The 14,591-nt window shown below is 30.4% G+C and overlaps 4 protein-coding genes across 5 annotated transcripts in view; 3 read left to right on the top strand and 1 right to left on the bottom strand.

The window, feature by feature from the left end:
- LOC111674634 (larval cuticle protein A3A) overlaps nucleotides 1-1,524 on the top strand; it is a 7,990-nt gene extending 6,466 nt beyond the window's left edge. Inside the window, exons 4-5 of one of the 2 annotated variants that reach the window (XM_046949990.1) lie at nucleotides 910-973; nucleotides 1,202-1,506. In XM_046949990.1, the coding sequence (XP_046805946.1) occupies nucleotides 910-973; nucleotides 1,202-1,448 (311 nt within the window). In that variant the 3' untranslated portion in view covers nucleotides 1,449-1,506. Of the gene's footprint in view, nucleotides 1-605; nucleotides 685-830 lie in introns of those variants that run through there. The other variant, XM_046949989.1, reaches the window with a different exon arrangement.
- A 2,258-nt stretch (nucleotides 1,525-3,782) lies between these two features.
- Nucleotides 3,783-4,784, bottom strand: LOC111674635 (larval cuticle protein A2B-like). The gene is made up of 2 exons (XM_023435296.2): nucleotides 4,618-4,784; nucleotides 3,783-4,477 (listed from the first exon to the last, which is right to left on the bottom strand). The coding sequence occupies exons 1-2, from the start codon at nucleotides 4,627-4,629 to the stop codon at nucleotides 3,926-3,928; spliced, it is 564 nt and encodes a 187-aa protein (XP_023291064.2). The 5' UTR covers nucleotides 4,630-4,784; the 3' UTR covers nucleotides 3,783-3,925.
- A 1,572-nt stretch (nucleotides 4,785-6,356) lies between these two features.
- Nucleotides 6,357-7,244, top strand: LOC111674633 (larval cuticle protein A2B-like). The gene is made up of 2 exons (XM_023435293.2): nucleotides 6,357-6,494; nucleotides 6,596-7,244. Exons 1-2 carry the CDS (start codon nucleotides 6,483-6,485, stop codon nucleotides 7,139-7,141), a joined length of 558 nt encoding a protein of 185 aa, XP_023291061.1. The 5' UTR covers nucleotides 6,357-6,482; the 3' UTR covers nucleotides 7,142-7,244.
- Nucleotides 7,245-12,985: 5,741 nt separating this feature from the next.
- On the top strand, nucleotides 12,986-13,853 carry LOC111674573 (larval cuticle protein A2B). Its single transcript, XM_023435214.2, has 2 exons — nucleotides 12,986-13,097; nucleotides 13,328-13,853. Exons 1-2 carry the CDS (start codon nucleotides 13,086-13,088, stop codon nucleotides 13,766-13,768), a joined length of 453 nt encoding a protein of 150 aa, XP_023290982.1. The 5' UTR covers nucleotides 12,986-13,085; the 3' UTR covers nucleotides 13,769-13,853.
- The last annotated feature ends 738 nt before the right edge of the window (nucleotides 13,854-14,591 follow it).

The following is a 14,591-nucleotide window of genomic DNA, read 5'->3' as shown; positions in this document are numbered from 1 at the left end:
GAATATATATACTTTATGGGGTCTTAGAGCAATATTTCGATGTGTTACACACGGAATGACAAAATCAATATACCCCCCATCTTTTTTGATGGTGGGTATAAAAAAATGTATGTATGTATTTAATTTAAATTAGGGTAGCGAAGCACCCAGGGTATGCTAGTATATTATAAAATGATTGAATGTGAAATATTTAAAACCAAATTGTGATAGAAAAAAAATTTCATAAATAGTTAAAAACAAAGAATTGTAACAATTTTTGGTCAGTGTTACACTTAAATGACTTAACAGTTTAATTTTTTAATCGACAGAGTGATTTTAATACTTTAAGTAGCTCTTTATACATACATAAGTACGTCACAACAATTTATTCATTCATAAAAATTGGTGTAAATTTGACAAAGGTAACAACTTTGTAATTTGTTTGTGTACCTACCATTTTACAACAATACTTTTTGCGATAACAGGTGAATACCTTATCTGTACCTACACGGACGCATACAATATATGTGTATATACTGTATTCATACGAGTGCTTCTATCCGTGACATGAAACAAGACATTTTTATTAATTCGTATAAAAAGCTGTTGATGGTACAACTTCTTATCATAAGTTACTTTGCACTCAATTCAATCACTTACATTTTCAAGTGTCACTAAATCAACTTAATCGAAATGGCATTCAAGGTATGAGAAAATCCCTAAAACATCACTACAAAAAGGATTTATTTACAGAGATTATACTAATGATAAACATTTTCATGTTCAAAACTTTAAACAAAAAGAAATGAAATGATAAAGAAGTCAATCTTTAAATATTTATATATTTGCAGTTTGTTGCTGTCTTTGCTTTGCTCGCTGTCGCCAATGCTGGTTTTCTTCCAGCTGCCCAAGTGTACCATGCTGCTCCATCGGCTGTTGTCAAAACTGTCGCTCCCGTAGCTCATTATGCTGCCCAACCAGTTTTGACCAAGGCTGTTGAAGAATACGATCCTCATCCTCAATACAAATACGGATACAATGTACAAGACAACCTTTCTGGTGACTCCAAGCACCAAATTGAAGAACGTGATGGTGATGTAGTACGTGGTGAATATTCTTTAATCGATGCTGATGGTTACAAACGTACCGTTCACTACACTGCCGATCCCATCAACGGTTTTAACGCTGTTGTCAACCGTGAACCTCTTGTAAAAGCTGTAGTGGCTCCCGCTGTTGTTAAGTCCGTTGCCCCAGTTGCCCACTATGCTGCTGCCCCAGCTCTAGTCAAGACTGTTGCTCCTGCTTACACAACTTATGCTGCTCCAGCTGTTGTTAAGACTGTTGCTCCAGTTGCCCACTATGCTGCTGCCCCTGCTTACACCACTTATGCTGCCCCAGCTGTTGTCAAGACTGTAGCTCCTGCTTATGCCACCTACGCCGCTCCTGCCACTTATGTTGCCCATCACTAAAATGCTCATTTCGTTAATCCATTGTGACCATTAATGATTATTTATATTGTTGTTGATTAAATAAATTATTTAAAATTATATACATACATCTGTATACTCTAATTACATAATTGAAAAATGAGGATGGACTAAATTACGCATTCGTGGGTTTATAAAACGCTTACCCGGTTAACCGAAAAACCGGTTTTTGTTGCATATTTGAGTTTTTCGTTAACATCGATTTTCGGTTTAGAATTTTTGGGTTTTCCAATTTTCGGCATATCCGGTTTCAAAAAATTTTAGATTTTAGTACAAATTTTTTATTTTTTATAGGTATCACATTTTTAAAAATTTTAGATACAAAATTTTAAATATTATTTTCCGTGTTTTTGGCACAGGGACGAAGCCCATTGAAAATGTTTGAAACTGGTCCATTATTTCACATCGCCGCCATACAACCGTATACAAACCCTCCATCAAAAAAATGCCTTAAACGTCAAAAATTTACTTAAAACCATTAGTATCACAATAAAACTCAACATAACTGTTATTAAAGTATAGTGCTATATTCGGCTATGCCGAATCTTTTATACCCTTCACCATAGTGTATTTTAAACATATTAGTTTTATAAATTTTGTCCCGACTACAAGCAAAACAAAATGAACAACGCTAATCGAAATAAAAACCAAAATACACAAGGCATCTATTCCAACAGACATCATCTAAACATATATAACGAAGAACACAGAAAAACAATAACAAAATAAACAACGCAATAAAACCAACCTGCATCCAAATATACGAACAGAATTCACAACAGCAAAACAAAAACAAAATACACAACTCACTGACGCCACAGCATCCAAACATACAATACACGTGTACATCTTTTTCTCATATACAGTGTTGTTGTTGCTTATTTAACAAAGCAATAAAAAAATATGACATTTTTTGATGAAATTTTCAGAGGTCTCGGATTTTTGCTCATATCTCTGTTATTTACCGAATACATTATTTTCCCAGATTTAATGAAGCCCCATTTAGAATATTTGTTTCAAATAATACTGTGTCAAAATGACAGTGTCATTTTAACTTCTATAAAACGAAGTTTTGCCGATTTTTGTTGACATAGTGGAATATTTAACATAAGTATGAGCCCAAAAATTCTATTAGGGGGTACGGTTGTATGGGGGCGAAATATATATATATATATATATATATATATATATATATATATATATATATATATTATAATATATATATATATATATAATATATATATTATATATATATATATATATATATATATATATATAATATATATAATATATATATATCTTCAAAATTCGGGTTTTTATCTGTTTTAACGCTTATTTGCGGTCAGTATCCAAAACTCATGCTATAATTGTGTATAGTAAACACCTAGAAAAAAAATGTGCCTAAGTTAAGTTGCACGTACGAGAAAATTTTATGAACCAATACCAATACCTTAGAGGGGTCCAGCAATAAAAAAATAATTTTTATTTCTTTCCTAAAGGAAACCAATATAGCAAAACGCGTTATAGTGAAATAACTCCCGACAATTAAAATGAAGTAAACCCCAATTTCATAAAAGTTAACTTTTAAAATAAAATATCTTTCAAACTTTAAATTGAAATAAATCCCAGTAATTGGGAGTTTTTAAAATTTAAGTCTTAAAAATGCAGAATAACTCTCAATGAAATAAATCCCAAAAAATATGAAATAATTCCCAAGTTAACCAATATATTTGTGTAATATTACTTTCAATGAAATAATTCCCAACCGAAGTGAAATAACTCCCAACTCCTTAAGCAAGGGATTTAAACTCTGTAGTATTTCACACACCGACTTCTCTAAATTAAGTCTTTTCTATATAATTACACTATTTGGATTTCATGGAACTTATATTACTATGCTCATAAACATTATGACGTTTGTTAAAATATATGGGTTTAATTTAGCGAAGCCGGTGTTGGAAATACCCCAGAGTTTAAAACCCTTACACCCGGCACAGAATATACATATATAATTTTGTGGGTCTATGATATATATTGCGATGAGTTGCAATCGGAATGATAAAATCAATATCCCATCAATACCCATCTTTTTTGATAGTGGGTTAAAAAAAACCCCAAAATATACCCATAGCTTAAGTGGTACATATAAAGATGATTACACGAGGACTGTTCAAGTTATATCACAAGCATGAGTACTCACATGGTTTTTATATAACTTGAGTCACCAAAGCATCATCAACTACTACCATTATCTTTACAACCAATATAGCAAATCAATTTTATTGGTTAAGCGTTCGGTAAAACTTCAGCATTTTTTGATTTAGTATTCATTCATTGAAAAATATTTAAAATTTTTTGTTAAATTAATATCTTATATTTATTTCATCATTTCGACATAATATTGAAACAATTAACAAGCTTTGTCAGTCCCAAATGATTTTTTAATTATGGCATTAAATTTAATGATGAGATGGTACGGTATAGGTGGTGTAAGCGGGAGCTACTGTTTTAACAACAGCAGGAGCAGCATAGTGGGCCACGGGAGCTACGGTCTTAACAACAGCGGCAGGGGCAGCATAATGAGCCACTGGAGCTACAGTTTTGACAACAGTAGCAGGAGCAGCATAGTGGGCTACGGGAGCAACAGTTTTTACAAGAGGTTCACGGTGGACGACAGCATTGAAGCCATTGTGATCATCAGCTGTGTATTGAACGGTACGTTTGAAACCATCAGCATCAATCAAAGAGTATTCACCGCGAACAACATCACCGTCACGTTCTTCAACTTGGCTCTTAGAATCACCGGACACAGCATCTTCTACATTGTAGCCGTATTTGTATTGGGGATGAGGATCAAATTCATCATCAGCCTTGGCTAAAACATGAGTAGTCTTAACTACAGCAGCTGGAGCAGAATGATAAACATGAGCAGCTGGAGCGGCATGGTAGACTTGGGCAGCAGGAAGAAGGCCAGCATTGGCAACGGCGAGCAATGCAAAAGCAATAACAAACTGCAACAAAAGCAATAAATTTAATTAAATAAAATTTACTATGTTAAATTGTATGTATGTATGTATGTATGTATGTATGTATGTATGTATGTATGTATGTATGTATGTATGTATGTATGTATGTAATAAATATAACTCACTTTGAATGCCATTTTAATCAGGTTTAATGAAGTGACTGATCACAAAGTAAATCAAATACTCGTAAGCGTGACTTGCTTGCTTGAGCTGAAAACAAAGTTTGATAATTTTTCTGCAAACGTTTGCTGCTTTTATTTGATCATGTGTTCTCAGGTCAAAAGGAGATCTTACCTCTCTCATTGAGGTGATACAAATCCGTTAAAATACTGTAAAAAGAGTAACACTGATTTTTCTTCTTTTCAGTTGCTGACGTTGATGAATGTATCTACATGTAAGCTGTTAGTTTGAAACGAGTATTTAGGTTCAGCATTAGGTTAATCGGGCAAATGCTAGTGTTATTGTTATAGTTTATAAATGTGTTTGAAATTGATTTCATTGTTTATTTATATTCATACATTTGTAGTTCTTAAAATTATAGATGCAAAATTTATATGACAATATATACAAATAAACAATTAAAAAGTCCTTCAAAAATTTTTTCTACTATATTTGTATATATTGCCTATATACATACACGGAAAATAATCCATGCTTAACTTTACGAAAAAAATTTCCTAAATTCTATTTTCGTAATATTTACAAAAATTTCGTGTATAATAAGAAATATTATTTAAAAAACCCCTTTTCTATTTTTACGAAAGTACGAAAACCTTTCCTAATATTTTTTCTTAAATTTTAGCGAAATTAAACATAATGATATTAATTATATTATGATTAAATAAAACTACAATATTTTTATAAAATTTAAGAAAAAGTATAATATTATTCACGAATCATTTTCAAATTCGTGTGGAAAATAATTTTGAACTTAAATTAGAAAACTTATTTTAAAATGAACAAAAATGTTTGAAAAAGTTAATATTTCGTAAATTTTACCATATTTATTCAAAATTCCCTTTTTTCAATTTATGTAAATTAATTTTTTTAAGAATATTTTGCATTATAGTCAATATTTCGTAAATTTTACCATATTTATTCAAAATTCCCTTTTTTCAATTTATGTAAATTAATTTTTTCAAGAATATTTTGCATTATACTAAAATATTTCGTACAATTTCGTATATATTACGAAAGAATTTCGTGGTGCGAAACAACGAACGATTCGTACAATGTAAGACATTTTTCGTATATATTAGGCATGGATTTTTTTCAGTGAACATATATACATATATATTACATTTAGTATTCTAATTTGTTCTCATATCTCCGTTAGGTACAAAACGATTTTCTTGATTCTAAATGAAAGTGAAGATGGTATAAAATATTTAATACTTTGGGATATTTAATTGTTAGGCAGAGCATTTATCTGTCTTAAAGAAAATCCTTTTTGTTCAGTACATATACATATGAATAAATGTGATACAATAAATTAATTTCCAAATATCACCAAAAAAATCTGAGATATTAAACAAAAATTTGGACACCGCGGAAATGGAAAGACCTTCTTAAAAAGGTAAAGGGTATAAAAAAATAAAATTTGCAGCTATATTAGCACCTAAAAATACTCAAAACTCTCGAAGGAATTATAACAGTAGAGACGTCGAAACTTAATGTAACATGCATACATACAATACATGTACATCTAAAATAGAAAATAATAAAACAATGTTAAACATTTAAGTACATCTTAAAACCAGTTCAGTAGCTCACATTTATATCTTTTTCTTGTTGTTTATTTCGTTTGTAAAATCACACATTAACGATTTTGATTTCAATTACATTTCAAAACAAAGAGGAAATAAAAATGTACTTCAACTATAAAAACTACGACAAAATCAATTTTAGGCAACAAACGTCATTTGCTCTTTAAGCAAGTAACATACGAATTACACATTTTTTTAGTCGGTCACTTTTATTATTAATCAAAATGGCATTTAAGGTACGGATATACCAATATATACCAATCATATTTCAACTCTAATAAGATAACACAATATTTTAGAGCTTCCATTTCTTATATGTTTATTATTCCTATTATAGTTTGTCGCTGTCTTTGCTTTGCTCGCTGTCGCCAATGCTGGTTTTCTTCCAGCAGCTCAGGTATACCATGCTGCTCCTGCCGCTGTTGTTAAAACTGTTTCTCCCGTAGCCCATTATGCTGCTCAACCCGTTTTGGCTAAAGCTGATGATGAATACGATCCTCATCCTCAATACAAATATGGATACAATGTACAAGACAACGTTTCTGGTGACTCCAAGCACCAAGTAGAAGAACGCGATGGTGATGTAGTACGTGGTGAATACTCTTTGATCGATGCTGATGGCTTCAAACGTACCGTTCAATATACCGCCGATCCCGTCAACGGTTTCAACGCTGTTGTCAACCGCGAACCTCTTGTCAAAACTGTAGTTAAAACTGTTGCTCCCGTAGCTCACTATGCTGCTCCAGCTGTTGTTAAGACTGTTGCTCCCGTAGCCCACTATGCTGCTCCTGCTGTCGTTAAGACTGTTGCTCCAGTAGCTCACTACGCTGCTCCAGCTTACACAACCTACTCTGCCCCAGCCCACTACGTTTCCCATCACTAAATGTCATTATTGATAAATATTACAGTGACTGCTCATTAATTATATAAATATAATCGTTTTTTAATTTATAGTTAAATAAATTTATTAAAATTAAAAAAAAAAATAATGTCTTAAGCAAAAAGTTATCATGTTAGAAAAAAAACAGGTAAAAGTGTCCTAAATATTTATATTTTAAAATTTACAAATAATTTCAGATGGTATATGTATATCGTCTCTGTTTTGAATATTAGTACTATGTGGGTTTTAACAAAATTGACAGAAAAGCAAAAAAACAGGATAATTTAGCAGTATTTTTGCTATAACGCGTTGCTTTACAAAAATATGTATCTTATCGGGTTCGTTAACTAATGCAATTAATATGTATTGTGAAAATTAACTGAATTTTTAACGCGTTTTAGCGCAATTAAATACAAAATCTAAATTGCCCAAAATTAAGAAATTAAGATGGCAATACAAAAACGGATATATAGCATAATTTACACAATATAAATAAAGTGATACAAAAAAATATACCTTCAATTTAAAAAAAAAAACAAGTAATATTTCTATATTCGGCTGTGCCGAATCTTATAAACCCTTTACCAAATATGTTTTAAAAAGCAGTTTTTATTTATTTTGTATCTCTGCACACATCTCACACATAACATACACACAAACAAATATAAACTGTAGCAAAAAGAAATATTAACCGTTGTACTGTAATACCACCGTCAAACTGTATTACCACCCTCAAACAAATATGAGCTGTATTACCAACATATTACTGCTTTATCTCCTTGTTCTTGTTATACCCACTTACCTTCGTGAGAACAGAACAGCATCCAAACATACAAAAAAATACACAGCTGAATAAAACCAAATACATCTCCACACGCACATGTACATCTTTATTCAATTCACAGTGTTGTTATTGCTTTTTTAACAAAGCATGAAAAAATGTGGCTTTTTTGATGAACTTTCCAGAGGTTGTCTCGGATTTTTGCTCATATCTCCGTTATTTATAGACCGATTTTGCTGATTTTAAATAGCGATCTTCTCGAAAGCATGTCTAACTGAATTATTGAATATTCGGATCTCGCCGATATCTGGGGACCTCTAAAAACTGATTTCAACAGACAGCCAGACGGACATGGCTTAATCGACTCCGCTATTTATAAGGATCCAGAATAAATTATATTTTAGAAATTACAAACGGAATGACAAACTTATACATACCCTTCTCACGAAGGTGAAGGTTATAAAAATTGGATTAAACAAATTTACAATTATTAACATTCAAATTACAGTTATTAACATTCTTAAATATATTTCTTTTTCTTTTGTTTTAAAGCAATATAGAACCAGGAAAAATATAACACACTGATATACGGGTAAAAAAACCGGGGATTCGTACCATTATAAATCAGTAAGATAGTTCAATCTCAACCGCCATGTCATTATATTGCAGATTACTTATATTTAAGTAGTCTGCAAAAATGTTTGCTTTTCATCGGCAAACATATTTTTGATGTATGTCTTACCAAGTTTGGAGATATTTTTACAAACAACTTTATATCAGTTCGTTAGAAAACTATGTCAATTCATGAGTGAAACGCAACATTCTTTAAAGAAAATCCCAAGCTATTGACGACGCCATTGATATTTTTCTTAATACAAAATTGTTCAAATGTTTCTTCCTTTTTGCAATTGTCCATTTTATTACAGAGAAATTAAAAAAATATAAATCTTAAAATTCAATAATTCCTTGCAAACACCAAGGAGAACCGGATGACATAAACCCCTTATTTAAGGTTTAACAAACGTTTAAATTGTTTTAAAAGATTCCATGAAGTTAATTATTTAAGATTTTTTAAATGTTGTCTTTTTTGAAGTAAAGGAATATTTTTTTTCAAACATTTAATAAAATATATATGAGCCATGATAAAAATAAGGAAGGTAGTGTCAATCAAAAATTTTTTTATCAATAAGGATTTTTGAAGTTTAGTTTTTTGTGAGCATTATATAAAGCGTTGCCACATTCTTAAAAATGATTTTGATTTTCGAGAAATTTTTTACAAAAAATGTGTAATTTAAAATTTACAATTTAAATAATAATGTACTATTACGTTATTTTGGACTATTTGGACTAGCAGTTTAGAAATTTCAGATTTATTTCCAAAAAAAATTCGATTGTGATCGGAGATATGTATATACATACCTTAAAACTCAATGTTTGCAGATCAATTAGTATTTTAAAGTTACCTTGTGATCATTGGCACAGTATTTTTATCCAATCTTACACGTTTTGCATTAACTGAAATATTACTTTTAAGGCAATGGTCGGAGCATACCATTGGCTCTTTTGGCAAATCTTCTTCGGAAATTTTACATATATCTAGCCATTGTTGTCGTTTGTTGGGTAATGTAGGCACTTTAAAAATATGTTTGCTTAAAAAATAGTTGGTATTTTAGCAGTTGGGGACTCATTTTTAATATTTGAAAATTAAGATCTTCCCTTTAATTCCAATTTAAAAGTAAACGTTTTTATATTTTTCAACAAATGAATGAAAATTATGTATTACATCTTTTCTTAAACTTCAAATATATGGGGAAATTTTAAATTAATATAGTATTACTATTTTGAAAACGTCAAAATCCTTAAGCATGTCAGATATAGAATTTTAAAAAAATATAGAGAGAATGGCACTACCTTCTTTATTTTTACCATGATATGAGCTATTGCCACCTCTTAACCCTTTGACGATCAAACCTTTTTGGATTAGTCAATTTGATTTTTTGTTTGATTGTCCATATCTATGGCCTCACAATAGCTAGGATAAGGAAATTCTTCTCCTAGGTAACTTCTAAGTCTTATGTATCGTTTTGCAAATAAAGTTTTCAAGATCGGTTGACAGATTCGCCCTAATTGTCACTTAAACCGATATATACTAAAAATTTTATGGCAATGGTCGTCAAAGAGTTAATGCTTTCTATTTGACAGTTATTGAAAATTATTTACAAAAATTAACAACCGTGTATACATAGCATTACTCTGCGTGCAGTGTTTAGCATTTCACAAAAATCAATATCGAAATTCAATATGCAATGACATCAAAAAATACATTTTTTCGCAGGTAAAAATGGTACATTTCGAACCTGCAATTTAAACTATAGTGCAATGGTAGATTAGGTACGCCACTCTGGACTGTATTTAAACGAGAAATATTTAAAGTATTGTTGATAAAAAGAAACATAAGCGAGAATCCATGTAAAAGCACTCACTACTTAAAGTCCAACGTAATTTTTGATTTAATATTAAAACCAAAGATATTGTCTTTAAAATCGTGTAAATAGAATACTTGAAGTCAATTTTCATAATATGTAGTTCAATGTCAAATAGGTCAGACTTCCCCGTTTTGAAAATTAATATTTGATTATGAACAATACACTATGAAAATTGACACTTAACCTTTTGGAAGTAAAATATTCTATTTGCACGATTTTAAAAACAATTTCTTTGGCTTTAAAACGAAAAAAAATTATGCTGTACTTAAAAGAATTTCAAAGTTATGGGCAAATATGGATAATGACATTAAATTTTTTGTCTGTTTTTGCTTAAATCTGGCCAAAAAACAAAAAATGGGTTGCAAATGTTTAAAGTTATTGCAAATTCACCAGATCATTGACGTGTCTAACAGAACATCAATTTAAAATATTCTAAAGAAATATTTTATTACTTTAAATATATTTGTAATTACTCGAATAATAGTTTTTGTCCTTATATGATAACGCGAACTTGTTGTCGTCTATGGTCAAAAAAGTTGGAATTTTTCAACGGCCGTTTCAAGTCTCCAATTTAATTTTTTTTAAACTTTGTTCAAACAGTTTCAAAATTTTTCTTTTAAAAATGTTCACAAAAAGTTAAATCCATAGTCAAAAAGGTTTAAAGTATAATTTTTTATACTTAATATATAATTTATTGTTATACCCTACCCCACTATAGTGGGTAGGGTATTATACGTTTGTGCTGTTGTTTGTAACACACAAAAATATTGGTCCAATACCCACCTTATAATATACCGATTAAAGAGTCGATTAAGACATGTCCATCCGTCAGTCGGCTGGCTGTGCGTGTAAACCTTGTTCGCAAGGTACAGGCCGCAATTTTCAAGATAATTTGATGAAATTTGTCAAGCATGTTTTTTGGGAAATATCGCCCACAAATAAATATTATTTTTTTGGTCTAGCCCACGAACGGTCATCGCTGAAGCGTAAATAGAAAATATAGGTAAATCCGAAAATAGCAGTTTTCTGTCCGTTTTAATATGGATTCTGCCATAAATACAATTTGCTGGAGTACTCCTCTATCATTGTAAACGTAGCTTTATTCCATAATTCTATTAATTATATAAATATCACGAGCATAAATAATTTTTATATAATCATAAATCCATCAAACAAATATAAAGCTTCTTTTAGAAAATCTGTCGTTGAACAATTTTGTATTAAGAAAATTATCAATAACATTGTCAACTACTGATAGATTTTTGAAAACTAAGTTGCGTTTTACTCGGCATTGTTTTCTAATGTATTAATAAATAGTGCGGTTCCTATATAAAATAATATTGTTAAAACATCCCCCAATTAGGTAAACGATACAGAACTAAAATCGAAAATATGTTTCTCGAAGAAATACCAAAATATCACGAGACCAGGGACCATATAAAACAAAAGCATTTCAAGACGACTTCCTTAGTCAGTGAACTAATCAATATTTGTAAGTATCAATAAATAAGCTCATTGGTCAATGAACTAGGTCATAAATTATACATTGGATTAGGGTATACTGCTAAATACTACTTCACAGAATAGAAAAGTGATTGGGTAAAAAAATAATTTCAAAAAGTACTCTCTTTGTTAAATGTTGTCTCACAAAAAAATAATCCCAAAAAGTAATTTCTTTCCTTAATGTTGTCTGAGTTGAAACTCTTCCAGGATTCTTTGCAATATTCTATTATGAAGAACTACCGAAGTTGGTAGTTCTTTAAGCTTTTTAGTACAGTTTTAAGATAATTATTTCAATAAGGGAGTGCAAAAAGTACTCCCTTATAGAATGGAGTACAATTTTGTCTTGCAACATTTCAGCACTTCTGCTTATAAAATTGGGCGCTACCAACAAGCTTAGAAAATCCTAAAGTGTTAAAAACTTCTATAGTTCATATTTGCAAAAGCTGTTTGAACAAAAAACAAAACCAACATTCTAATATATCTCATCTTCAACTATAATCCTTAAAACTATAGATCCTTGAGCAAATATTTGTCATGTAAATGAGACCATACAGTTAGTTATGTTAACGACTTCCTTGACATGATATTACCTAAATTTCTCATGAATTTAAGAATTAACTATTTAAATAATATCATTTGTTTTTGTTTAAAAGTATTTCTGCATAAAAATATCTAAAATATTTTTATTATTTTAAAATTATTTGTATGCACACGAATTAAAAAATATTTCCAAACACAAATTGTTTAGCACGTTTTAATTTTGTAGCAAAAGTTGCATTATAACAATATCACTTGCTTAAAATATTTTTAATATTTTGTTAAACAAATCGAATCAAAAAAAAACAAAAACTGGAAAAAATTAACAGTACGAGTATTAATAACAAAGCAAAAGAACACGGTTATGACGAAATAAAGTGAAGTTAAATAAAAATATCAAAATTGGTATATTTGTCTGTCTGGGGGTGCATGTGCAGAATATTAATTTTGAATTTTTATCGAAAATAGAAAAAAAAAACGACCAAAATTGAATTTCAATGAAGACGCCTCAATGACAAATTATCAACTATAAATTGTGGACAATTAGCAGAGGAAAGACATTCAGTGTTTTGTACACCAAGTGTAAAGAACAATTTAAGTGTTTAAACTTAAACAAAAAAATCAATTTAAATTTATAACAATGGCCTACAAGGTTAGTTGAAAGGAAAAATTTTATATTAAATTAAAAGATAAAAAATAGTGCAAATAAAAAAACAAGTGAAATGGAAAGGACTATTGACCAAATGTTGTTGTCGAAAATAAAGTGAACAAAAAGTGAAAAAAAAAATAAATTAAGAAATTAAATTATAAGAAAATGAAAACAACATATTTCAATGTAAATAAACTAATAATTTTGTTAATTGTGTCTCTTTGTGTAAATAGTTTGTGATTGCCCTCGCTTTATTCGCTGTCGCCAATGCTGCTGTTGTAGTACCAGCTGCTCCCGTTTTGGCCAAGACTGTCGAACTTGAAGAATACGATCCTCATCCTCAATACCAATACGGTTACAATGTACAAGACAATCTTTCTGGTGACTCCAAGGGTCATGTGGAGGAACGCGATGGCGATGTTGTTCGCGGTGAATACACCTTAATCGATGCTGATGGTCTTAAACGTACTGTTACCTACACTGCCGATCCCATCAATGGTTTCAACGCTGTTGTCCGCCGTGAACCCCTCGTAGTCGCTGCTCCCGTTGTCAAGGCTGCCCCCGTCGTTGCCGCTGCTCCCGTTGTTAAGGCTGCTCCCGTCGTTGCTGCCCCCGTTGTCAGAACTGCTCCCTTCGTTGCCGCTGCTCCTGCCTACACTGTTAGACACCTTTAAATCGGGCAATTGTTTATTTGTAGATATCTTTGTTGACTAGTTTTTGTTTTAAACATAATAAATGTGATAAAAAATTGAATCATAATTTTAAAAATGTTATTTTATTTAAATTTAGATTTAAAATTATAAAATATCGAGGCTTTAATTTCAGTAAAATTTTATTCAAGGATGATGGTACGTTTAAAATATTACGTATTATAAACTTTTTTCCAAAAATGTATTCTTTAAAGATATTTAATAACACTGTGAACAGTATAAACAATCAACATGTAATCGAAAGCAGTTTATGGATAATGATGAGCAGGACAAGGATTTCTAAGCAAATGCATGTTTGTAGTCAGTAACTCAAAATAACATTTAAGTAGTTTTCCTTTCGAAGAAAGAAGAATTTGCTACAATATGGCATCGATTTGTTGTTATATATTTTGCTTTAAATTGCACATTTTTCACTTAATACAGTACCAATCGATTACCAAAAATTCGGAAGAAATAAAAATACATTCATTCACCAAATTTTATTAGAATTGCTATCAAGCTTTCCACTTTCGGAAATTAAATATATAATATTTAAAGGTGTTTCTTAGTCTTACTATTTGTCATTCTCGTGGTTCCGTTAAAGTGGTATTATAGTACATAAAGCAGTCCTTAAAAACCAGTATACCTTCACAAAGAAATATTTTTGGTGCATATTTTTCAAATTTTTAGTGCAAATTTTCCTATTTTATAGTGCATATTATAAGCGCATATTCTTATTTTTTTGTCCATGAAAATCCATGCCTGATAATGAGTATACTAAGTATTTAGAATTTCCAATATACCTAAA

The sequence above is a fragment of the Lucilia cuprina genome, chromosome 4 (assembly GCF_022045245.1).
Source record: "Lucilia cuprina isolate Lc7/37 chromosome 4, ASM2204524v1, whole genome shotgun sequence".
Taxonomy (NCBI): Eukaryota; Metazoa; Arthropoda; class Insecta; order Diptera; family Calliphoridae; genus Lucilia; species Lucilia cuprina.
This window is presented reverse-complemented; position numbering and strand designations above follow the sequence as displayed.